This window comes from Typopeltis vanoorti, chromosome 3 (assembly GCF_054136105.1).
Source record: "Typopeltis vanoorti isolate ZY-2024b chromosome 3, IOZ_Tvanoo_1.0, whole genome shotgun sequence".
NCBI classification, from domain to species: domain Eukaryota; kingdom Metazoa; phylum Arthropoda; class Arachnida; order Uropygi; family Thelyphonidae; genus Typopeltis; species Typopeltis vanoorti.
Window position 1 is genome coordinate 146,502,683 of NC_143551.1, and position 27,614 is coordinate 146,530,296.

General features: G+C 35.0%; 1 protein-coding gene across 2 annotated transcripts in view; it reads left to right on the forward strand.

Moving 5' to 3' along the window:
- The window catches only part of LOC150108639 (serine/threonine-protein kinase PLK2-like), a 321,698-nt gene extending 294,436 nt beyond the window's left edge, over positions 1–27,262 (forward strand). For both annotated transcript variants that reach the window (XM_090416098.1, XM_090416097.1), the window contains exons 13-14: positions 6,761–6,877; positions 26,625–27,262. In XM_090416098.1, coding sequence (XP_090272224.1) covers positions 6,761–6,877; positions 26,625–26,831 — 324 coding nt within the window. In that variant the 3' untranslated portion in view covers positions 26,832–27,262. The remainder of the gene's footprint in view (positions 1–6,760; positions 6,878–26,624) is intronic.
- The last annotated feature ends 352 nt before the right edge of the window (positions 27,263–27,614 follow it).

The following is a 27,614-nucleotide window of genomic DNA, read 5'->3' on the forward strand; positions in this document are numbered from 1 at the left end:
CTTACAGTCAGTCTCTCCTCCCCATCATCAACTGCTCTTAATCTCTCCCTGAAGTCACATTCACAAGATTGAAAGATCTTTATGAACTGCTCATTAAGTATCTCCACCACACATTCTGCAACAGCTGTCTTTATACCATTTCCTGCAATCAATGTCATCCTTCCATAACCATTCTTTCTTTTGCTGGCTACATATCAAAAGAACTCCCTAGGATTCTTTTTAGCTTCATTAGCTAACTGCTATTCATACCTCTCTTTAGCTAAACTCACCAACCAAGTCACCCTCCTTGCCTGGTCTTTGTAGACCTCATGAAATTGGTTACTTCCACTTCTCTTATGCTGCCTCCACAATGCCCTTTTTCTCTGTATTGCATGCTTAATCTCTTTATTCATCCATCTCACACCTACCTTATTTAACCTTCTCACCCATGGTATATTTTTTGAAAATCGCCCAAGCTGCATTGATCTCTTTTCCAGCTAACTCCTCATTCCATGCTACCCTTGCAAGCTGTCTCCTGAGCTCTTCATAATCACCCCCCTTGTAGTTCCACATATACCCTTTTTTCACAGGGGTCCTTGCACTGCTGGCAACCACCCAAGTAATAACCTCATGGTCACTTTCACCAATTGGTGGATGATTTGATACCTCATCGATAATTACATCCTCCAATGAAATGACCAAATCCAAGACCCTTAATCCTCGTGTGCCCTTTGTTACATACTGTCTGAGGTAGTTATCCCTCAAAAACTCAAGAAACTCATTTTCTTTACTTCCAGTCGCTATCTCTTCATTCCAGTCTATATTGCCATAATTAAAATCACCCATAATGATCACCCTTTTCTTATTTGCTTGGCTTATTTGACTATACATCTCACTATCACCACCATCCACATTACCAGGTCTATAACAACATTCCACCAAGTATTTGATTCTATTCACCTCTATCTCACACCATACTGCCTCAAAACCACTTGCCCCATTTCCCTCTTGCATCTCTACCTTGTATGGACATAACTCTTTCTCTATCATCAATAGCACTCCCCTCCCTTTTTACCCCTTCTATCCTCACGAAACACATCATACCTTTCCATCTCTATTCCTGTCAGGATGTCGTCCTCATCTAACCATGTCTCACTTATTCCGACAATCTCTGGGCACGCAGACGCAATTAGTGCAACCATTTCATCCACCTTGTTCCTTATACTTCTAGCATTGGTATACAAACACAACAACTCATTTCTGGATCTACAGCTAGTTCCACTGATAGCACTCACTCGATGTAATCTCTCCATGCTGGACTGGGGCCATTTCCCTTTCTGCTTCTTCATTTTAGAACCCTTTGCAATTCCATCTGTTTCCTTTTGATCCCTGATCATCCCATTACTTTCCTGCCTACACATGCTCTCACCTCCTCTTGGAGCATCCACCTTTCTCACGCTGTGTATCCCTGTCCACCCTGAGCCTCCCCATTTCCCTGCTCCTCTTGCACACCCATTCTCTCATTTTCTATACTATTATAGTGGTATATATATATATACCACTCACTTCCCCATTCATTTCCACTTCTTCAATCTCTCCTGCTCTTCCACATTACTCCCCTCTCGATCTGATCCATTCTCTCTATTCACTTCTCCGCTTTCCAGCAGCAGTCTCTCCAAGCGACTCACACCATAACCACTCAAATGCAGTCCATCGCTCCGATATACTCACTTCGTCCCTCAAACTCATTCCACACATTAACAAACTGTACTCCCATCTCCTCACACATTTCAGCCAGAATATCATTCATAATCCTTGCTCTCTGCCTCATTTCACCACAATCATACCTAGGCAACGCACTGACTGTCCTTCCTGTCACACTATTCTCCTTTATCTTTCCAAGCAGTCTCCTGACATTCATTTTGACATGCTCTTTGTTCTCTCTCAAATCATTTGTACCAATTAATACAATTAACTCTTTTGCTCGTTCCCGCCTCATATTCAATGCCTCACTCTACTAATTTTACCGCCTGGAAAACATACCTTGTGCATTTTATCCTCTAGCACACTTTTAATAATGGAGTCACCATACAACGCCACTCGCTCATCTTTTGTTAACTCTTTCATGCCATCATGATTTATTTTAATAGTTTTTACCTGAATTCTCTTAATTTCATTCCGCATCCATTTCATTTCTTGCTTTATCCAATCCAATTCACCTTCCGAACCTCGGGACACATTCTCTCTATCATTAAATCTTTCTAACTTTCTAACTCTCGACCCCCTCTTCTCACTTTCCCTCTCATTCATCCTTCTTTGTTTTCGTACTTTCAGTCCAACATACGTCCAACTTTCACTATCATTCTTCTCACTTTCACTGTCATTCATCTTTCTTTGGTTCAGTACTTTCGTTCCAACATGCTAATAATAGTCATTTATTTCTATTTCTATCAACTGATAGAAATTGTGCTTTAGTTGTACATGCACATACTGACTATATAATGCACTTCCTGCAGTGGGAGGAAAACAGTGTACATGTTAATTGTTCTCTCTCTGTATGTGTGCATGTTATTTTTATTTGTTATATTTTTGTAATAAGCTCATGTCAAGCAAATGTTGCATTTTTACTTAGCATTTATGTGAGTGATTAAATCCTCAAAGCATGTGTAATGAAATGTAATTGCAGATTACATTTCTCTAGTAATATCTAGTTATATATATGCATGAAACAAGTGCTTAATTTTAATAATGTATTCTGATGTCACTCAATTACTCCAAGCATTTCCACAATGAACATATGATATTGACACATACATGGAAGATATATACATTTCCTCCAATTTTAAATTTATTCCTTCTCTAATTATTGCATTCGGGTAAAAGCAAATGCATGTGGGTTTAGATCTTGACCTTCTGTGAAGACCAATGTCAAGAAATACTTGTTAGATTTTAACATTTCTTTTATTAATATATATTTCAGCAAGAGAAACAACATGGAATGTCCACATGAATTTAATTCATAGCTAGTGTACCAGTTTTGCTAGTACACTAGTTATAAATTATATTCAAGATAAGTTCATTATCAAGATAAACTTAAGCTAAATTCATCAAATCCTCATGGAGTCACTCATTGTGGAAGGTCATTGTCACAGACCTCAAAATATGCCTTATTTTAATTCTCTGTTTTTGTACTTTCACACACTTTCAGATAATACATTCAGTTAACTGCTCCATTGAGGTATGCGGGGGGGAAAGACTGCACCTTCCTTATATAGCTTCCAGGATGACTTTGTTCTGTTCCCTTTATTCTGTTTAAAAGAACGAGAAAAATGAAAGAATACATAGGATATTCCAAGGGTGGAGCTCTTGAAAAAAACTTAAACAGATTAAAGGTTGGTATAAAAGTAACTAGATGATAAAAGTGAGAAAAACTAAAGATAGGCATAAACTTACTATGATAGATTATTAGATCACATAAGTTGTGGTAGAAATTTGAAATGTTGAAAGGCAGCCAGCCATAGTTAGAAATATTCTACCTGAAATGCTCAAATATGAAGACATGAGCTTTACATTGGCTACCTAGTATAATCAATGAAATTTCTGATAATTGGAATGGATCTCTCATAGAAAAAAGGGAAATAAAGCAATGTGAGAATCAGTTACTTGAAGGTAGTATTGGAAGGTACTTTGATGTAAAATTGGGTATAAGAGAAGGGTGCCCACTGTCTCTACTCTGATCTATATGGATCACATTATGAAGGAAATTGGCATTAAACATCAAAGTTGGAAAATTTCATTGGCTCTTTACTTTAGGCAATTGATGTTGTACTCTTAAACAAGTCCAGTATATAAGTCTTCAAGACTTTAATTAAATTGAATATTTGCTTAACAAATTTGGCATGAAAATCAAAAGGACATCGAAAATAGCCTGGAATATATGGAAAACAATTCTTGTTGGGGATCTTATAGAACAAGTTCGATATTTCTGGTTTTTAGAAACAATTTTTAAATATTTTGAAAATAGACAGCAGAATATGCAAAGCTGGTATAGTGGGTAGTCAAGCAGAATAAATTTTTATGGAAGAAGAGGAATTAGTCAGTTAAACTAGTATACAAGATGGTGTTCAAACCAATTTTTGCTTTGTTCTGAGAGGCTTGCTAGAAATAAGTTGATTAGAGATAAGAGTCCTGAGAAAAATTAGATTAATGAACAGATAATATCAATAGCAGAATCATATTAAAAATTAAGATATTAGGAAGGAACTTGCCAGCATTCAAAATTGTGCATATATACAGAGCTAATCTAAGCCAGTATTGGCAGAACAGGAGTGGAAAGACCATAGATCTGACAATATTGGAGTAGTGATAAATTAGCAGGAAAAATGTTAATAGAAAGCTAGTAATAACAGAAATGGGATGATCATTTGAATGAGTAATAAAGCAAACTTAACTAATGTGGTATCCTATACATCTCATGCATATGTGCATATCTGGAATTTGGTGAGGATGAGAAACTTATTTTTAAATCACTGTCTCCTTCAAATCAACAAACTGTTGATTTGAATCTTATTATGGCATGGATATATTTTTAAATCTTTTCTGAATATTTTGAGATGGTAGATAATTTTTGCATTCCTAATGTGAGACTACAATCTTTCTTATTGGAAACCAGAAATGGCTTGAAAAAGTTTTATATTCGATCTCTGCAGCAAAGAACAAATTATCTAGCCCTCAGCAGTCTCGTTCACCTACAGTCTTAGATGCTTGCTAGGTTTTCAACATCGCATGGGTGATTCATGATAAAAAAAAAAAAAAAAAATTAAACAAGCTTCTCTTTCCCACTCTTTTCACATTGCTTACTGGATGTCATAATTTTTTTTTTTTTTCTTGTGCTGATACATCATTGAAAATTTCAAGTGAAAAGAATTAGATGCTTCCAATAGGCAAAAAATGTGAGCTAGTTATGTGTCTTAAATATATGTAAAGACAATAGGATCTCAAATGTAATATATTATGCTTACTTATTCTAGCATGAAATCTCAGCTGTAAACAGATTAACCTAAGACATTCAATTCCAACTGAATGATGTATCACTGTATTCCTGAATGACATGAGTTGTTTAGAGTGTGCAATAGTCTGACCATTATATTTTTTCTATATTAGTGACATGAAGGAAGCTAAAGATTAATGGACATCTCTGTAGAGAATCTGGAAGGCAAACTAAACAGAACCTGTTTATTTAGCATAATTTGATTTGATAATGAAATTAATTACGAGAGTGGTTTGAAAAGTTCTCGACCATAGATGGCAACACTATTGGCAAGATTTATTTTCCTTAGTTGGTACACCTGTTATAAGTATCCATGTGAAATAGAAAGTTATTCTATCAAGTAGTTTGTTTTATACAGCTGTCTGAAGCAAAAGTGTTTTCTGTATCCCTTGAAATGGATAAAATTGAGTATCGTGTGGTTATGAAATTCTTTGTGAACAAAGGTTTAACAGCAAGAGAAATTCATTAGAAGTTCATAAAAGTTTATGGGCACTCTTCTCCTTCGATTTCGACAATTAAGAAATGGGCTGTAGAGTTTAAATGTGGCCGTACCAGCCTTGAAGATGATCCATGCGAAGGACGTCCAAAAAGTGTAATACCACCAGAAATCATTGATCAAGTGCACAATATTGTATTGGATGATCAGCGAGTCAAAGTGTGTGAAATTGCTGAGACTAGGCATTTCAAAAGAACATGTAGGATATATTTTGCATAAAGAATTGCAAATGAAAAAGCTTTGCGCAAGATGGGTGCCTTGCTTGCTCACAGCACATCAAAAATGCACTCGCATGAAAATCTCTGAACAGAGATTGTTTATTCTTTTTAAAATTTCATTTTAACAAGAATAAAACATAGCAATTGATTTATTATTCTGGATGAGACTTGGATTCATCATTACACACCAGAATCCAAACAGCACCAAACTGACTGCGCCAAAGAAGGCAGTCAGTTCCATCAGCAGGAAAGGTCATGGCATTGATGTTTTGGGATGCTAAAGGTATTTTGTTTATTAATTATCTTGAAAATGGTAAAACACTGGAGAATATTCCAATCTTTTAGCCAGACTAGACAAAAAATTACTGAGATAAGACCCGGTTCGCAGAAGAAAAAAATCATCTTTCATCAAGACAACGCACCTGCCCCCCAAAGGTGTTTTGGGAAAATTAAGGTATCTGCACTATGAATTGTTGGAACATCCACCCGATTCTCCAGATTTGGCTCCCGACTTCCATCTCTTCCCAAAATTAAAACTCTTCCTTGCTGGTCAGCGTTTTTCTTTGAATCAAGAGGTGATTGCAGCTGTAGAGGGGTATTTTGCAGATCTTGGTGAGAACCACTACAGGAATGGGATAATGGCACTGGAGCATCACTGGAATAAATGTATTAGTCTTAAGGGAGATTATGTTGAAAAATAAAAATAATTTTGAAATTATAAATTCATGTTTTCATTGTTAGGCCGAGAACTTTTCAGACCACCCTCGTGTGTGTGTGTGTGTGTGTGTGTGTGTGTGTGTGTGTGTGTGTGTGTGTGTGTGTGTGTATTAGTGCAGGAAAAAATGCATAAAAGTGTGTCCACATAAATTGGGGGTTAGTTGTATTTCATGTTATATTTTGTTATCATTAACAAATAGTGTATTTTTCTCTGTAGAAAATGAAGTACAAGATGTATATATGAATTCTTAATAATTAGATTGTCTTCTGAAGTAATGTAAAAAATGTTTGTTTACTTAGGGTGGTAACATATGTCATAAAAAGAAGGTTAAACAGAAAAATAGCATTCCTCAAATGAACAGATGGATAAGAACATCCAGTTCAATAGTTATGCAACTAAATACAGGAACTTTACAGGTAAGTTAATTTTACTGTGTGTGCGTGTGCGATTATGTTGATCATCATCATGGGATCATTGAAGTATCAAAGCTAGATAACCAGTAGGATACTTCCACATATTCTTTCAAGGAATGGTTATCTGAATTCCTTGAAAGGCTCTGAATCTGCATTGGACATCCAGGCATTCTAACCTTAATGTCCACTCCTCACATTCTCATGGCGAGTACGATCATGTTCTCATTAGTAGGTATCTGAGCGGATACTGAATGAATGAATTGGGATATGCTGGCCATTTGAGATTTTGCTGACCAAGTAACCACCCTACTGGAGTGCTGCACAGTTAAACAAGGCCCCTGCTGTTTTGGAAGAGAACTAGGGCAAAAGTCAGTTACCAAAACAAACTCAATATCAGAAGAATTCAAATGATCATCACCAACATGAGAAGTATCAACAGAAAGAAGTGGAACTGGCAGAAAAATCGAAGTACTGCATAATTGGTGTCACTGAAACAAAGACATAAGTGAGATGCTTCTAAACAAATAAAATATATACTTGGGCAATAATGATCAGGGAAAAGGAGCAGTGATAATATTCAACACCAAACATCAGGATAATATTCTTGAATGGCAAGCAATATGACGTAGTGATATGGGCAAATACCAAAAATGGAATATTAGACAATGTCCAACTGTGGTCCAACAAAAAGGATCTGTGTTTGAAAGAAGTGGAGGAATTTGAGTCCAATGACTTGAAATGAGAAGGCAGCTGACAAAGGAAAAGTTGCTCCTCAATGGAGATCTAAACAGCATAGTAAGAAATGAATTTCTCTTCAAGGTGTGGAGTTGTTACCAACACAATCTTCTGACATAACTGTATATGTGTGTGCATGCATACAGAGAGAGAGAGAGAAAAGAAAAATCATTGACTTTTGGCCAGGTAGTTAGCTTATCTGCTCTTCAACCAACAGCTGCATGTTTGAATCCCACAGCTAGCATGGATGTTTGATTGCCTTTAGGTCGGAAATAAATTTCATAGTCCAGTGTGAGACTGCTGCTAACACTTAACTGGAGCTTGAAACGTTTTGTTTGGTCTTTAGAGCAAGGCTTCCGGACTAGGTAAAAAAAAATGAAAAATGGAAAAAATATATGACATTAATATATACATGCACATGCATACAAAACCTTAACCCATTAACAGTACAAATGTACTGTAGGTTCACAAATATACCTTTCATGGGTGGGAGCCACAAAAAAAAAAAAAAAAAAAAAAAAAAAGCTATTGTTAAAAGGTGTTATTTCATTCTGGTTCAGGATACAAGTATACAGGAGATTTGAAAGAGGAAGTGATTGCCATCTAGTTTTCAGCACAAATGAAACTAAATATAATGAGAAATATGTAAAATTTTTTAAAGGATCAAACAAGCAGCTTTTACAAGGGAACTGTAGACTAAAATAGATAATTATTAAAAAGAAAGCTTCAAAATAAGACCTGGGAGACTCAATGAGGCATTAATCTGTAAATGGAAAAATCAGACCTCCATGGTACACTCAGGAAGTCTGAGGCAGTCTTGGTAGAAAGTTACAGCAGTGTTTAAAAATAGCTGAATAAGTTATGGGAAGATTTTGTTAATAATATAGAACAGGGCTGTCCAAACCACAGGTAGCTGATGGTGAGATTTTGTGTGGCATGCCTGTGAGTTTTGATTTTTACGAGCAAATAAAATAATTTGAATCAAATGCATATTAGATATTTTAATTCTATCACTAATCAATAATCTCGATTTTGGTAATTTTATTTGGTGTTTTTACATCACTATATACCCATGTGTTTTTCAGATAGATTGTCAAAGAAGTGTTCTTGCACTGTTTTGTTCCAACACGCATGCTCTGGGTGCTCATGGGGAACGTGAATGCACAATTAGTGTTTGTTTGTTCAGCTATTTGTGTCGCTGCTGCTGCTGCTCACCAAATTACTAGATACATATTGTGATGTGCCCCTCGGATAAATCTTTTTTTTTTTTTTAATGCGGCCCTCGGATTACCTAACTTTGGAAAGCCCTGATAGACCATAAATATCAGGAAGTGGCAAAATGTTAGACTATTGAAAAAAAGTTGAACAATGGAGGAAAGAGTACTGCAAAAGGAATGAGATAAAGGTGACATGAAAACTGAGGATATTTCTTCATTTTAAAAATTTATGGAATTTACAACCATGTTAAAAAAAAAAAAAAAAAACTTTTTATTATCCTGACATTTCGATCTTCACATCAAGATCATCATCTGGAGCATACATCGATATACAAGACAAGCTGAGTTACATTATTATCTGTAAGCTAAAGAAACAATGATTTGATCACATTATTCTACTAGCATGACCTCTATTGGGGAAAAAAAATTATAAATTACATCAAGCTAAATTCTATTTACGATGAAAGGAATAAACATTCTTTCAGAAACAATGATGTCCTATTTTTAGTATTACAATTCTTATTTTTGCTTTCAAGATACTGGATTTTTTACAGTCCTGTTTATAGTTGTTCTTAGTGAGGAACGTTCAGTGGGTCGAATATATATCTTCCATATGTTTGGGATTTGTAGACCATCATTATTGTTCAGATTGGGGTGGTTGATAATCTTGCATGCTTCCTTAAATTTCCATTCATACCATGTTTTAGTGCGATGTAGACAGCTAGTACTTTTCCAGTCAATTCTGTGTAAGGTATTCACAGGGCATGATCAGAAAGGCCAGCTTCACCATAATTATTATTTAATGTGTCATTTATGTTCTTTTTGTCTGATAGGAATTCTGCGTCCTGTTTCTCCTATATATGGTATGTTGCAAGTACAATAAATCCGGTATACTCCAGGGTGGGCTAGTGGAGGGAGTGGGTCTTTGGATGAGTTGAGTAAGCTTCTTAATTATGCAGGAATTAAGAAGCTTAATTTCTGCAAAACCTCCTGCAAAATTAAAAAGCTATCTCAACTCATTCAAAGACCCACTCCCTCCATTAGCCCACCCTGGAGTATACTGGATTTATTGTACTTACAACATACCATATATAGGAGAAACAGGATGTTCCTATCAGACAAAAAGAACATAAATGACACATTAAATATAATAATTATGGTGAAGCTGGCTTTTCTGATCATGCCCTGCGAATACCTTACACAGAATTGACTGGAAAAGCACTAGCTGTCTACATTGCACTAAACCATGGTATGAATGGAAATTTAAGGAAGCATGCGAGATTATCAACCACCCCAATCTGAACAATAATGATGGTCTAAAAATCCCAAACATATGGAAGATATATATTCGACCCACGGAACGTTCCTCACTAAGAACAACTATAAACAGGACTGTAGAAAATCCAGTATCTTTAAAGCAAAAATAAGAATTGTAATACTAAAAATAGGACATCATTGTTTCTGAAAGAATGTTTATTCCTCTCATTGTAAATAGAATTTAGCTTGATGTAATTTATAATTTTTTTTTTCACTAGAGGTCATGCCAGTAGAATAACATGTGATCAAATCAATGTTTCTTTAGCTTACAGTTAATAATGTAACTCAGCTTGTCTTGTATATGGATGTATGATCTTAATGTGAAGATCGAAACGTCAGGATAAAGTTTTTTAACACGGTTGTAAATTCCATAAATTTTTAAAATGAATGCTGATCACCGTGTAACTCTAAAAGAAAGGATGAAGGTATGTTGAGAAATTACTTTGAAAAAATTGTGCAGAAGAAAATGTCACTTCAAAATCAAACCATTTGTACTTTTTACTATTTTACAGCATGCAGTGAAAGGATGAAAACAGTTTTTGTTGTCACTAATAGTTTTGTTTGGGAAGCAGGTAGATCTGATGTTTGTATCAACAACAGATTGTGATGTTCATTCCTACTTCATCTATATTTGAGTAACTTACATGCCACAAATATTCTTTTGAACTGGATGAGCATATTTTAGCATTCTCATATGGGCCATGCAACAGTAAATTTTTAGTTATCAAATTTCTGAAAATATAAGCCTCAGTTGTTCTATAACAGCTGTAAATAAAAAAATATATTCTATATGTAGAAATCAGTTATGGATAATGACTTGTACCTGTTGTTGCATTGATTCCATTTGATGTCTAATGCTGTCAGTGTGTATCTGTAGCTATAGTTTCTGAACGGAGGATGTGTGGCGTCTCATAGTATTGCAGAACATCCCACAGGTTAGACTGGATTGATACCTGGTGAATTTGCTGATCATTCAAAATGTCTTCCATGCATTTCTCAAATCAATTCCATACAACTTTGGTCCTGTGATATTGCACATTATCCTGGAAGAGTCTGACCAGAAAACGCCATGATTTCACTGGCTCTAAAGTGGAATCACACACACAAACAGCTATGCATAATTGTGTCATAAGTGAAACAGATGTTGAGGAAGATTGTGTGAATGTTAAAAAAAAGTAGCATGAAACTAAAGGTGAAGAAAAGAATACAATTAAATGATAAGGAAGTGTGCAAGATACAATGTACAGTAAAATGATGACTAGGGCTGATGTCAAAACAGCATGTCCAACTGACAGTAAGATAGCAAGACTGATGATAGGAAAAAAATTATACAAGATTTGGAAGTTGAGTTGAAGACGAGGCAAGAGGTGAAGAATATGTGGAATGAAATGAAGAGAATTGTAGACATGTAAGAAGAGTGAAAAGACTGAAATGAATGATTTCCAAATGAAAGTGGTAACGAAAGACTTGTAAATAGTGTTGTATGGGGGATTCAATTAGAGGTGTGGTGAACAAGATGTACAAGGTTTTGTTTACCAGGAGGAAGAATGATTAGAATGACTGAAGCATTGGATATGAGCAATAAGTGAGCAAGAGTTGAGTGGTATTAGAAACAAATGACTTCATTAAAAGCAAGGAGGATGTTGACTGGATATCAGGAGGTGTTGAAAAGAATAAGATAACAGTGTGATAAGAAAGGTAGTTGTGCATTGTCCAAGTATGACAATGCCAAGTTAAGGTGGAGAACAGATTCTGAATGTGTTTTCAGAAATGTGTGAAGAGAAAGGCGTGCATATCATGAATGTTTGGAATGAGGTTGAAGGATGAATGGAGGAGCTATGGACTACATTTGAATGGTTTGATGCAAGTCATCTGGAGAGGCCATTGCTGCTGGAAGGGAAAGTAATGAGCCCAGAGAATAGATCTGAGCAAGTAAGAAGTAGTGTGGGAGAGCAGAAGAATAAGGAAGGATTGAAGGAGTGCTTATGAATGGTGGGTAGCATGTGTGTAGAGAATGAGTATGCAAAGCAGATAGGAACAGAGGAACACAATGGGAGCAGAGTTGATGCATAAAGGAAATGAATGTGTGAGTAGACAAAGGAATGGGGTGGCTTGGGATGTTGGGAAAACAGTTGGGTTTGAAGAGAGTACTGGGATGGTTAATGAGAGAGAGAAGGCTTGAAGGCATGAAGTTATATCTAATAAGTAATACCAGTCAAACTTGTTACTGATTCATATATATCAGTGACATTGCATGCTCATTTCGGTTGGGTGTGGGTTATGCAACCTGCGCTACAAATTTCATGTCAATTTGACCATATGCATGGGCATGCGTCTGCAGAAAATTTTCCAGGGGGGGGCAAAGCTTGGAGACAAATAATTACATCAATAAATTTTTATAATTATTGATTTAATTAAATAATCACATCCATAAACATCTTTTAGTTTTTTTATGTAAACTATAAATACATTATTTTCATTTTGCATAGATTTTAATGATCTTTAATTTTGGGGGAAAAAGTATCCAGAATTAAGTTTTTAGCACAATTTCATATATAAAATAAAAATTGACTGCATGTTTTATTAAAATTCAACTAATCCTAAATTAAATTCTTTCAGTTTAAAAGCAAAAAAATCATAAAACTAACAAGTAAAATAATATTAAATTACATACACTTGCCTTTTAAAAATATTTTTGTTTAAATTTGTTTCACTATAAATTCACACTTCACTCAGTAATTCACTGGACAAAGAAGGCAAACTAACCGGTCACTGTTCACAAATCAGAAAAAGTTGAACTAAAAACAGGAACACGTGTTTTATTGCTGCAATAAAACATGTTCTATGGCTACCCAAGCATGGGCCGAAACAAGCCAACCCATAATAAAATTTTAAGACAGAAAAAGCATTCCCAGAGTCGAGGGTGTAAGATTACATATCTCAATCAATTTTACGATTATAATTTGTGGAATTTTTTAATCAATCCCAGGGGGAAAGTACCCCCGACGACCATGACTGTGTGATTGCGTTTTATTGATGTATGAAAGTTTTGAGAGGGCATAGTGCATCAGCGCTCATCTTACTGGTCCAATGCAGTTAATTGCAGGATAACTTTGAATACTTCTGCATAGAGTGGGGGAACAATCTGTTTTAGGATTTATTAGAAAACAACAATGAAGGAGAATGCTATATTTGGTTGGTATATTTGAAATACATGAAGATGAAAATATGTGAACCATCATAAAACGTGTGAGTAGAAACATTTTCATTAATGGTAAACAAATAATTAATAATTATCATTTGTGATGTGTGTCCTATAAGTTGCTGGGTAGAGCGAATAGCACGATCCTATAAGTGAATTTATGATGGCATAATTAAAAAAAAAAAAAAAAAAAAACTTATGAAGAGAGAGAGAGTATTGCAGGAATAAATATGGTTTGATGGAGCAGCAAATCATCTCGTAAAATTTGTTGCATGTGTTACGTGTATTTCTCTGGTTTGTGCATATTTCGCTCATTTTGTTTACTGAGACTCAGTATGCACAACATCCGATCATTATCAGAATTATCCACACTTTTGGGAATCCTAAATTCATTAGTTTTTTTAGTATCTGCAGTTCTTCTGTCTTATCAATCTCACATGTGCTGGTTTTTGTTGTAGATCAATGTCTTATAATACAGAGAATATTCATTTTTATTCAGGAATAGATATTTTTTACTGTCTGTTGTTTCTGAAGACTAGAATAAAAATGTCTCTATGTATCGTTAAAAAACCTTTGCAACCTCAACAGATGCTACACTGCAAAAGAAAAAACAATTGGCATTTTTCTCCTAACATCCACTTTCAAATTTTCAGTTCCAGAAAACATGCATAACGTTTCGTATCCGATATTGTAATAACATTGGATATGAAAAGCGCTCAACTCATAAGTGACAACATTCAATTGGATTGGTTGACACAATAACCAATCACAGACGCTAGGTGTTGAGTGAGCTCAAAATTTTAGCTCACCCAGCCCTGCCTTCTCAGCAGTTTAAAAATATTAGAAAGCTACGAATTTAACCCGCTGTACCCTCTTTATATCTTTTCGAAGGGCTCAAAGGTGTATGCATTTCAAAATCACACCCAGGCTATTAATGCAAATGTGAAGCAATGTTTACACGGCGAAAAGTGCCTTCTTTCATGAAACACTAATGCTTTATTACTGTCCTGAAAGGACAATGAAGCATTAGTATATTGTGTTCAATTTTAATTCTGCAAACAATTGAGAATAAATGCAAAAACATGCGGGTGATACTGATATTTCGTGGATGAGTACCGCACACCTGGAATATTCGCCCCGATATATATTGCTAGAAGTATCGGAAACAAAAAGAAAATTATTGCATTGAGTTCATTTGCCCAAAACTGGTGGAATAAGCGAGATGTGGTTGGATAAGGATAACATCCTGATAGGAATAGAGATGGAAGGGTAGTAATATTTTTTCTGAAAAGAAAGGTTGGAGGTGAAGAAAATGTTTTTGCCATTTTCTTCAATCCAGACCAGAAATCACTTTAGTCAATGACTAAAGTGGTTTCTGTCTCTGGAATGTTGGGTATGAAGGTAGGTTGAGAAGATGCAATTTTACACGAGTAAAGAGGTTCTTATCAGATTAATGTTGATGAGGTTTTCATAAAATGGAGATTGGGAGAGGAGGAGAAAGGTCATTCCTGGAAGCTGTATAAGGAGGGTTGAGCAAAGATGTAAGAGGCAAGTTCTTTGCATGGAGTGTGGTGAATGATTGGAATGCATTGTCTGGAGTATGGTGTCTGCAGAGAAAGAAGCTGTATGACAAACAAACCATGATGGAGGTCTAATGATAATAATTTACCCATTGTTAGTGCCTGCATGCACATATAATACTGTACCGTGTTCCTTGATGACGGCAATTTTTATAATAGAGTAATAACTGAGTTGGATAAAGGAAATGACTACGTGATGATTTTGGAATTTGCAAAGGCATTTGACAAATACCACATGGAACTCTGTTATGCAAATTAGAACAAATGGGGATGGACATGACACTAGTTAAGGGATAAAGAGAGTGGCAGCTGGACAGATATCAAGAAGTGCTACATGGAGAGGCAGAATCAAAGCAAAAACAGGTGACCAGTTGTCAGGACCGGCGCATAGTATTTTTCTTGTGTGCGTGATTAATGTTCGGCACCTTTCGAAAAAGTTTTTTTTTGAATAAAGTGTGAATAAAATGAACAGGAAATGAAAACTGCTTTACAGTATAATGTTGCCTATGGATTAGTCCTACTTATACAAATTTTTTCAAGTTATAAATTTTCAAAATAATATAAAATAGTAATATAAAGTTGAGATTTATTCAAATATTCTGTACATTAATTTTGCTAAAAGGGACTTGTCTGGCTTTCATTTTAGCGAAATCCTGTTGCAGTACATCAATGTTGATAGACTAGAGCAATATTATTCTCTACTGAAATTAGTGCCAAACCATTTAATTTTTCTTGACTCATGCTTGATCGCAGGTAGTTCTTTATTAATTGTAATTTAGAAAATGTTCTCTCTCCCTTAGTAACTGAAACGGGCAACGTCAATAGTATTCTCAATGCAATCAGTGAATTTGCAAAGAGTTTTTCAAGGTTGTTGTTATAAATTCACTTCAAAACCATTGCTGGTGTACTATTTTCTTCAATTTTTCTAGATAATAATTTCAGCTCTATTTGCATTCTTCTGCTTCAATGACCTTGTTTTCTTTGTCACTTAATGCTTTTTCTAATGAATTACATTTTTCTTCCATGTTATCACATTCTGTAATGTTGTACAAAAATTCAAAGGGCTCCAAAACGCTACTAAATGAATCAAAATGCTCCTTCATTGAAGTAATTGCTGTTGTGAACAAAATGTCGAAAAATTTGGTTTTGAAGTTCCTTTTTGCATCAACAGGCTCTGGATATCTGGTTCCTCTTCAAAGAATTTCTTTCTCTTTCGGATCCGATTATCTAACTCAGGACTAAAATAGTCTGTTAAATCCGCATCTATTGTGATGATTTTGCTTGGGAAATATAATTGAAGGAATCTTCAGAGTTATGGGAAACAAAAAATTCAGTTGTCCTTTTCAAAGCAGTTGCTGCTGATTTAACATTCATGCTTTGTGATTGTAATGACTTGCTTGTACAATTGATTTCTGTAAGTACGTCATGCCAGATCATTAATCCACAAATGAATTCCAAACTATCTAAATTTGATGCGATTGATTCCACTGTTATACGTGTAAGTGAATCTTTTTCCAATTGAAAGACTTTTTTTAACGCAGAATAAATACCTTTCAATCCAATCTTCAAAGCACTAACAGCATTAACATGGCTTTCCCATCTAGTATCGCTTAATGATTTCACTGTCAATCTACAACACAGGGACTGAAAAATATGCCAACGCTTTGTCGATCCCAAGAAAAACTTGTAAATTATTTGAATGGTTGAAAAAAAATTAACAATTTCAATAGCTTCATTTACTGCATCAACGACTAAATTTAAGGAATGGCAGACACATGGAATGAAGAAAGGCACTTGGATTGATATTTGCAATTTGAGACTGCACACCGTTTCTTTTACCTCGTATGTTGGCTCCATTGTCGTAGCCTTGACCACGAAGCTTCATAATAGATAAATTGTTTTTCAAAGAATTTAAAATTTCTTCGGTCATCTTTACTCCAGTTGTTTCTACAACGTTAATAAATTCCAAAAAACTTTCTTTAATTTCCACATTGGCATTGTGACTCTCAGCTGCTTTTTTGATGTGGACGTAATGCACAGCAATGGACATCTGTTCTTTATGACTTTGATTAGGTGTACAATCCACAATAATTGAAAAATACATCGCATTTTTGACCATGTCCAAAATCTTATCTTTTGTAGCTTTGGCGATCGATAAAATAATTTTAAAAATAATATAAAATAAATGCCATATATTCTGAGGCCATCATTAAAATAATTGAAATTATTCTCTTCAGCACTTCATCCCAATGTTTTACTTCACTCAAATAGAATTTGTTCATCAAAGAATCAACTGTTTGACCACCAGAAAGTCGTTTTTTTTTTTTAACTCTGTCCACTTTCCATAACAATCAAAATGCTGAGTGCTTCGTTCATGTCTCTTCAAAATCAACGTCATGTGTCCCCAGTCATTTGTGCCGACCTTTGCTAAGGTAATTTCATCACTACTAAATATTTTGCAACAAAAACAGAACACTATCTAATTTGATTGAATATACAAGCCATGTTCTGTCCACTAATTCATCATTTGCTGTTTTTCATTGGAAATATATTTTGCTAAATGATTGCCCAACACAGTCTTTCAGATAATGTTTAATGTTAGCTAGTGCTGGCCCTTTCAGTACTATCTTTTCTGGCCAATCTGCTATGTTTTCAAGATCAGATTAGCTAGTCATCTCCACAGCACTCGTTTCTACATCACTGTTTGAACATTCTCTTTCAAACACTACGTCGATTGAGTTCCCATCATCCTGTTTAGTGGCACTTGTACCAGTATTTGATTCAATCTTAATGCAAGTTTCATCAGTTTCAGCGCCAGACCTCACAATGGTTACAATTCCACCATCATGCTTAAGCTCACTTGTATCCATTGGTTCGATAGTGTGAACAGAATTATCCTTGTCTTTGCCCATCTTGCAGAAAACTATGCAGCGTTCTTTGATTGCTTAATTGCTCTATCAGCCTCTTTTCTCGATTTTGTTTATTCTGCCAACCAGACAATTTTCTCATTCGATCCATATTTTGGGCAAAGTGGATTTCCTGGGTTTTTTGGAAAATTTAAAAATGGGTACAAAAATTAGAATAAAATTATGAAAAATGCAAAAAATATTTTTATTAAAATAACATAAATTTGAAAATAAAGATAAAATTACCGTCTTTTAAAAATTTAAGAACGAGAAATATTGATTGGTATTAGATGTTATACTGGTGTTTTATTAAAATCTTTATTGTTTATTAAATATTAAACAATGTGAAAACTTCCCAGAGCTTTACCCAAGCACTTTTTGAGGTTCTATAAGGAAGATAAGTTCCTTGAAATATTGCTTTGGCAAAGTTCTGGGAGGTTCTCACAAATATTTATCCTGTATTTTCTATTAACTCATAATTTTTTAAATTTTTCTAATGAAAACATCAACCCTAAGGGTTGGACCTTTAACTCATTTTTGAAAATTTCAAAAATCCAGGAATTCCACTTCACTCCATATTTCTACAAATCTTTTTTAACCTAGTTACATAAGTGCATTTCTTCTAAAGCAAGTGAAATATCCTACCTTTTGTCTTTTATACAAAACAATATTTCTTTTATACCAACAATTGTTCAATATAACATTGTTGGAAATGTTACAGAATACCAGCCTACTTAGTTCTCTCAGGAAGATTCAACAAAAATAGATAAGAGAATTTTACAAGAATGTTTCGCATTGGACTCGAGAGTTTGGCGATTATTCTGTGTCGCTGATGCTGCCCTAACAGCTTCAAATGTCGAGAAGAATGAGTTATCAGTAGTAAGCCGACTTTTAGGGCTGGACTACATGATCCAATCCAATTAAAATTAGGATACGGCCCTTACACGGAACTTAACAATTAATCATAAGTTGATTTATGATACATCAAAAAAATAAAAAACTATTTTAGATATATTTTCATAAATTTTAATAAAAAATTAGTGATATAATCAGGTCCAGGATACAATTTCAGAATTTGTTTGTTTCTGGGAAGATCTGAAGGGGCTCGAATGGAAGACTACGTACGTTCATAATTATATGTACCATTCATTGTTCGTTTAAGCTCTTATCTCATATTTTTTGACATCTTTTAGGTGCCTTTTCTTCTGCACCGCCTGTGTATATTGCACACGCCACTAGCTGGGCCTGCTAGTTGTGTGCCATAAGGTTCAGTGCTGGGACAATTGCTGTTTAATTTGTACATAAACGATATAGGAAATAACCTGAAAGGACTTTGCTCATATATCTACAACTTAACTGCTTACAAAAGGTTATATGCAAATCTGTTGTACATTTGTACCATGGTTGGGCTGAAGATTATTAAAAAAAAAATTATATCAATTTTATGTATTTTTTAAATTTATTTTTACATGGTCTTGGAAACCCTGCTCTAGAGAGCAAACATGGAACTTTTTCATGCAACTTCAGGCTACCAATAAGTAGAGTGGTGGTCTCATAATGGGTAATGAAATTCACCTCCCACCTATATTAATGACAAATAAAAATGTAATAGTAGTTCCCAAAGTAAAATGCTTTAAGAAAGTATTTCAGGAATTTTGTCAAGGGTTGTAACTTATATTTAGAAAGTGCTTACTTTCTCCTGAGAAATGACTTACTAATTTAAGTATTTAAAGATAAATGGATTTTATTACACAGTGCTAGTTAATTAAGATTTCCTAGTGTAGCACTTTATCCTGGTTTACCTATCATTCCTTTGTTTAATTCAGTTTTTTTTTTTTTTTTTTTTTAAATGGCCATCAGTATACTGGTTTATTTTTTAAAAAATACCATTCATGAAAGTTCATATGCTACAAACATTGACATGGGTTTGTTCCTGTTCATTAATTATGTGAAGGCATGGTAGTGTGAAGAATGCTTGGTGATGGTTATTCAGAAACAATCAATCTTTGGGATTGCACCTGGAGTGAGGTTGTGTGTGTGTGTGTGAGAGAGAGAGAGAGAGAGAGAGAGAGAGAGAGATAATAACTAACCACATTGCTCCTCTGGATGCAGGACATTTGTGCAGAGTTACTATTCACCTGTACAACTTGAATTTTCAAGTAGAATTAGATTGTTCTTTAGGATTATGAATGTGTTTACAGGAAAGGCTCAAGGTAAATGTCATTTTTGAGTGAAAAATGACACTGAAGGTCTGTGTTTAATGTGTTGGTTTGTAGATCTTGAAGTATGGAATGATTGAACATTACAAAATTTGTCAGTTTGCTATTTTATGGTAGTGAGATATTGGGACAAATTTCCCAGTATTCCTACTATTCAAAATAGCATAAAAAATTTGTAATGCTGGTTAAAATAACGTCTCACAGAAACAAAATCCAAAGATACCAAAAATGGAGGGGGAAAAAAGCCATTTAAAAAAAAAAGAAAAAAAACCCACTATCATGTGGATTTTGCTGACATCCAGGGGTTCAGCACTGTTGTGCAATGCATCACTACTCACAGATATCCAAACCCATTTTTGTTCTCAGCTAGCAGTTTCTATGACTATAGCTCAACTGTTTACATTACATAGGGCAGAGCATATGCATTTGTCTAGGAAGGGGTCTTAATGCATTGCATCAATAATTCAGACAATTACATCATTATATCCTTGCCTAACTCCCTGTACAAGTTGGCTATCAACCTGATATGTCAAGGAAAAATCCATTCTTTTCATTACTTCCCACAGTTTCACATGCTGGACACAGTCAAAAGTTTTAGAGTAGTCCAAGACACACATAACCAGAGGGAGTCTAAATTCTTTATATTTTTCTATGATCTGTCTAAGGCAAAGGATTTACAACAATGTGCATTCATCTGAACTCCAAAAAAACTGCCATTTACAGAATCTGGTGTTCTTATCGTATTGCATACATTTTGACCAGAGAACTGGTCAGGAAACACCTAATAAAACTAAGGATAAGAAAATCAAAACAAGAGGCACACTGAAATGGTAAAAAAATAATTGCAAGTCAACTGGAATCTAAAAAACAGCACTCTGATCATGAAATATGTTGCATTCTCATGTTGCAAGCTTCCCAAATTTGTTAAGGTTTAGGAAGTTTTTTTTTTTTTTTAGAGCTGAGGCTGATTCCATGAACAATCTTTTGTGTATATATATATTTGCTGCAGTGTAGTAAAGTGGCTTTCTTTCATTGTATTCTGTGGCAGGTATCCAGCGCAAGCCCAGAATGGCTATATTGGTGAAACCGGATGTAGTCTTTGTGTTCGGATATCCTGATATTAGCTGTCCTGCCTCTTTGGCTCTAGTTGCACAGTTTACAGCTGCAAGGGACCTGGGCACCTCCAGATAGTTGTAGGGGAAGTGGCTGGTCTTGGGTGGAGCGAATAAAGGATACCAATTTCTTATATGGTTTGTAACAGGTCGTCAGGTCATATTTCTTTAGGATTTTGGTTAACTTTTCAGAGGTGCCCATGGATGTAAGGAATGGTGATAGATTTAGTGTAATCTTTGTTATGAAGCTTGGGGGGGGGGTAAATGGTTTTAATATTTTCTGAATTTTTTGGGAATTGTAGCCATTGGCTGAAGGATGTGGTTTAGTTCAGGTTAGGGCATTGTCATTTGAACAGATTAATTTTGCCCTCTTATATAGGGATTTTATAACCCCATATTGTTGTGGAGAGGGGGGGGGGGGGAGATTGCTGGTGAATGCATCAGCCTGTATGGGTTGGTTTTCTGTAAACAGAGAAAACCAAGGAACTATCAGGCTGGCATGTAATCAGTGTCTAGGAAAGGAAGGCTGTTGTTTTTTTTCTTTTTCCAAGGTGAACTGGATTCTGGGGTGTTGATTGTTTAAGTGTGTTAAGATGTGGAGTGTATCTGAGCCATGTGGCTAAATAGCAAACACACATCATCCACATAGTGTAGCCAAACAGTGGGTTTTTGTGGGGCTGAGGCTTTTTCTTCAAAGTCTTCATAAAGAAGTTGACCAGGGATGGGGAGAGAGTGGTGAACCCGTGGCTGTCCTCTCTGTTCATAGAATTTTTCTTGCCAAACGAAATAGCCCAAGTTCATTATGAACTGAAATAGGGCTGAGATATCAGGAGGAAATTTGGCTTGGATGAGCTCTAAGGTATCTTTGAGTGAGGCATTCATGAATAGGGAGGAGACATCAAAATTGACCATTATTTCAATGTTGGAGTGAGAGGTTTTCTATACTAGCTTTGAAGTGGGCCGAGTTTGTTTTGTGCGATTCCAGTATAGTGTGGCTTGGTTAAATGTTTGGCTAATTTGTGTATGGGGAATCGGTGCCATCCACTATGGGACATAATGGCACATTTTGTTTATGGATTTTTAGTAGTCCATATATTCAGGGAGCTTTAGTGTTAAAAGGCTTTAGTTTGTTGGTAACTGCTGGTAGGTGTTGTTATGCTTTTATAGGTATTTTTCATCCACGTAGAGACTTCAAGTATGGTTGGAGTCATTCATTCTATCTATTTCTGTTCTTTGGAACAGCCTTTTCCATAACAGTTTTTACCAATAAATACATTAGCTTTTTAAGAAACTTAAGATTCTTCTCCTTTTCCCACACATGGGCAAGAGATTCAAGATATTTTTATAATATACAGACAAAAATATCTTTTTGTCTGTTTAAATACAGTCAAAATTCCAAGTTCCGATACATCAGCTATTGTTCTAATTACAGATGCATTTATTATGCTTTGCAATTCAGCTATATATATATATATATATATATAGAGGTTAGTGAGGCTGTATTCTTCATTACTCAATAGGCCAAAGGTAGACAAGTAGTTTAATTTTAAAACCTAGCTTACCCATAGTATGAATGTATTTTAAGGATTTTTGTATTCACCTTAATTTTTATATAGTCCAGAACCATGCTCTAGAGACGAAACATGAAACTTATTCAAGTTATTTCAGGTCTCCAAGTAAGCAGGGAGGTGGTCTCTCACCAGGCAATGGAATTTATCTTCCACCTAAAGACAGAACACATCCTTGTTCATGGCAGGATTCAAACATGAAGCCTATTGGTTAGAGAGAGGATATGTTTCGCACATGCTGAGGACGTGTGAAACATTGGACGAGCTCAAGACAGGAATTAGGATGGGTGGTAGATTGATCAGTAATCTGAGGTATGCTGATGATACTGTACTACTCTGTAATGACAATCGAGAACTAGGACAAATTCTTGATAAAGTTAACAAGATCAGTAATAACAGAGGACTTCAAATAAATCCTAGCAAAACAGATTATGGTTTGCAAAGGAAATACAAACAGGGAAGCTCTTGAGAAACAAGTGTAACTCAATGGAAAATAACTGAGGAAGTCTGCAAGTTTTGAGTACCTAGGATCCATTCTTAATGTGAAGAATTGTGGTTCAGAAGATTAGCAATGGTTAAAACAACCGTCAGAGACTTGTCTAAAATCTGGGAAGATAGATCTCCATGGGAACAAAGTTGAGGATTTTGGATGCAGTTGTTTTTCCAACAGCAGCTTATGGATGTGAGACTTGGAACCTGAAGAAATCAAATAAGAAAAGGATAACTGCTTTTGAGATGTGGTGTTACAGAAGGTTGTTGAGGATATCATAGGCATACAAATGACAGGTGTTAGAAAAGATCAATAAAGCTTTAAGGCTCCTTAAGGATATTGACAGAAGAAAGTTTAATATTTTGGACACACTGAAAGGATGACTTCTCAGAACAGAATAGAAGGTAAAGTTTCTGGAAAAAGAGGACAGGGAAAACTGTCAGATGGATGGAATATGGAGTGACTGATCTTCAGAGAGTTGAAGTCTCTATAAAAGCATACAAGAGGACTACATGAAGACTGGTGTGGCATCTGTGCTGTCCAATGAACAGATGATGAAATGAATGAGGTACTTGTGATATCTACATCTTGTTGCATAATGGTGAGGAGTTGACTGTTAATATACAAGATGAACTGCTTGTAGAAGCAGTACTTATTGACCATACCAGTTAAGAGAAGATTTAAATAAGTTTGAACTGAATTGTGAATGAAGGGTTGAAAATGAAGAGGTCACATATTAAATCTAAAACCTATTTGATATGCACCTTTTGAAGGAAGAAATGTGCATGTACCTGGCACCATTTCGCAAGAAAATAGAGAAACTGCTGAAGCAGAAAAAGGAGATCACAAGAGGAAAGTTGACTATGGTTAAAGAAAATATGCAGGTGAACTAAAGGTATGAGGGTTTCAGGTGGATGAAGCAAAGGAAATATCACATGTTTAGAGAGGGTACATGCTTTAAAAAAAAAAAAAAAAAAAAAAAGCAAGTAGATTGAAAGAAGCCAGGTTTCAACTAGGTAGGATAAAACTCAAGTAGTAACTAAGTTTTCTGTGATGTTTAACATGCATAACTCGACAGCTAAATTGTTGGAATGAAGCTTGATAACTAGAAGGCGTTCATATCAAATAACTGAATTTGATACGAGGAGAGAATAGTCTGAGACTAACTGCATTCTCTATGGCATGTTTCAAACATGCACTATGATGGTACTGTATTTATTTGCATATTCTTATGCTAGTTGGATTTCTTTATCCACAGTTAATCTCAATTATATATGTGCTCAAAGTTCAAAATACTGAAATGAATGTATTCTCACTGTTATATAACTGACTAGGTTACAGCACTTCTCCATTTTGGCAGACAAATAGTAAAAGTATTAAAATCAATTACTAATTATATGAAGAGCCAAAGGCTTCAATTCGGCGACATACTTTATTTAAGTTAAAGGGATATTACATCCCATATTGTTTCTTAGCCGAATAAGAAACTCAGAGTTTCATGCCGAATATAGAAACTATATAAAGTTTGGTGATTCCAAGTGTAAGTAAATACCTGGATACTGCAGCAACCCTTTAGGTAGTGCAAGCTCCGATCACTATTCTTGATATTTAGCCATGAACTTAGCTCCTAGAAGCTGTATTATTTTTCTACATTATGAGAGGTCGCTACCCAGACCAGTTTCAACCTTTGAGGTCTCATCAGTGAGTAGGTAGACCTAGTTAATAATACCGAGTTTGTAGCGAACAGAACTTGCATCCCTTCTATGAGAATTGCCAAGAGGTGTCCTAATAAATTACTAATTATATGAAGAGCCAAAGGCTTCAATTCGGCGACATAACTTATTTAAGTTAAAGGGATATTACATACCATATTGTTTCTTAGCCGAATAAGAAATTCAGAGTTTCATGCCGAATATAGAAACTATATAAAGTTCGGCGATTCCAAGTGTAAGCAAAAACCTGGATACTGCAGCAACTGACCCTTTAGGTAGTGCAAGCTGAGGCAACTCATATCAAAGGTGGAGCAAGTTCAGATCACTATTCTTGATATTTACCTATAACGTGAACTTAGCTCCTAGGAGCTGTATATCGGAACTTGCTCTACCTTTGATATGAGTTGCTTCACCTTGCACTACCTAAAGGGTCAGTTGCTGCAGTATCCAGGTATCTGCTTACACTTGGAATCTCCTAACTTTATACAGTTTCTATATTTGGCATGAAACTCTTTGAGTTTCTTCTTTGGCTAAGAAACAATATGGGATGTAATATCCCTTTAACTTAAGTTATGTTGCCGAATTGAAGCCTTTGGCTCTTCATATAATTAGTAATTTATTAGGACACCTCTTGGCAATTCTCATAGAAGGGATGCAAGTTCCGTTCGCTACAAACTTGGTATTATTAACTAGGTCTACCTACTCACTGACGCGACCTCAATAAAGGTTGAAACCGGTCTGGGTAGTGACCTTCTCTCATAATGTAGAACAATAATACAGCTCCTAGGAGCTAAGTTCACATTATGGATAAGTATCAAGAATCGTGATCGGAGCTTGCTCCACCTTTGATATGAGTTGCCTCAGCTTGCACTACCTCAAGGGTCAGTTGCTGCAGTATCCAGGTATTTGCTTACACTTGGAATTGCCGAACTTTATATAGTTTCTATATTTGGCATGAAACTGAGTTTCTTATTTGGCTAAGAAACAATATGGGATATTAAAATCAAGATTTTATGACTTCTTATTGAGAACCTTTTAGGATCAGCTACAAGCTGAGTGTTTTGAAAGTTTTTAGTCCACCTAATTAGTTTTGACTATAAATTTGACTAAATTCTTGTGCTGCTTGCTCAATTGGTTATAATTTTTGACTGCCTAGTTTTATAGCTGGTTTGGATGTTTTGGTTTGACTTCTCGAGTTAACTTAAAACTTATGCTGAACTGTTTTTAATGAGGTTGATATCTTGCAGTGCAACATTATATTGAAGCAAATTTATTGCCACAATTTGTAACAGTAAATGTGTGTTAATAGAAAGGCTGTTACACATTTGCCCAGAAAAGATAATTGGTAATTATTTCATATTGTTTATTCCACATTTCTACTCCCACAATGAAGTAGGAATGTGCAAAATTTTAGACAGTTTTGTATTGTAGGCTGGCTTATTTTATTTTTTTACATAGTCCAAAAACACTGCTCTGAAAATCAGCTAGCTGGTGGCATCTAAAGTAACAGTAGCTTATTCTGTTTATTCTCTAATTTTAAGACTTAGTTGTCTAATCATATTCTTGGTCTATCTTTCTTAAATCCTAACATTTTGTCCGAAATATGTAATGAGAATTGCTCATTTTTTTGTTCTAGGCTGTAGCAAATTAAAAACTCAAATATGAATTTCATCTTTTAAAATATATTTTCAGGTAAATTTCTTTGCTGATCATACCAAAATTGTTCTCAGTGGCATGTGCCATGGACTACTGATGTACATAAATAAAGACCGCCATTCCTCTACCTATTCCTTGAAGGATATTTCCAAAAAAGGTTGTGATCCTAATATAACTGCACATTTGCAGTTTGCTTTATCAATGTTAAGACAATTTGCTCATATAGACAGTCACCCACTATAATGAACAGATAATTTAATGGTAAACTTATGCTGTGACTTACTTTGTGCCAATCTTAGTGGTTTGTGCCAGTTATTGTTACCAATGTTTGGAGTTCATGTTTGGTATCAGCTGGCTCTGGGAAAACAATTTACATAAATGTAAATTGTAGAATTTGATATTTTCCTAATCACTGATGTATAAATATCGCATCTTGTAATATATAATAAACTGTATATTCATTCCTTTATATTAATAACTATACCAAAGAATAAATAATAAAAAAAAATGATCTTTGTAGAATCCTTGCTACAATTTAAGGAATATTTTATTAAAAGCAAAATAACTGTTAAACCACCAAAATCCATGTAAATAGTGTTTAAAATATGTATATATATACTGTTTGCAGGGCTGAAATGCATTCATGTCAGAAATAAACATTTTAGTACCTTTCATCTCATAAGTATCTGTTATCACTTTAGGTCTTTTTTTTTTTTGTTTGGCATAAACTGTTTTGATTTCATTTAGGAAACAATGTTAAAACTGTGTCAAAAAAGGAATTAATATTAAAAAGAAGTTAGTGAAAATTTCAATCCGAAATGCATTTTGTATTATAAAGTTTGTTTTATAATGTAATAAATTACTTAAAGAAAATCATTTGTTTTTCCTCCCTTCTCAAGAATCTTTAATTCTTGAAGTTTGAAAATTTCTTGTATTCACCTTTAGCTGATGAACATTCTGTTACAAATTGTTAGTGCCTATTACCTAAAGTATTTTCAAAATATGAATCCAACCCATGAAAGTTAA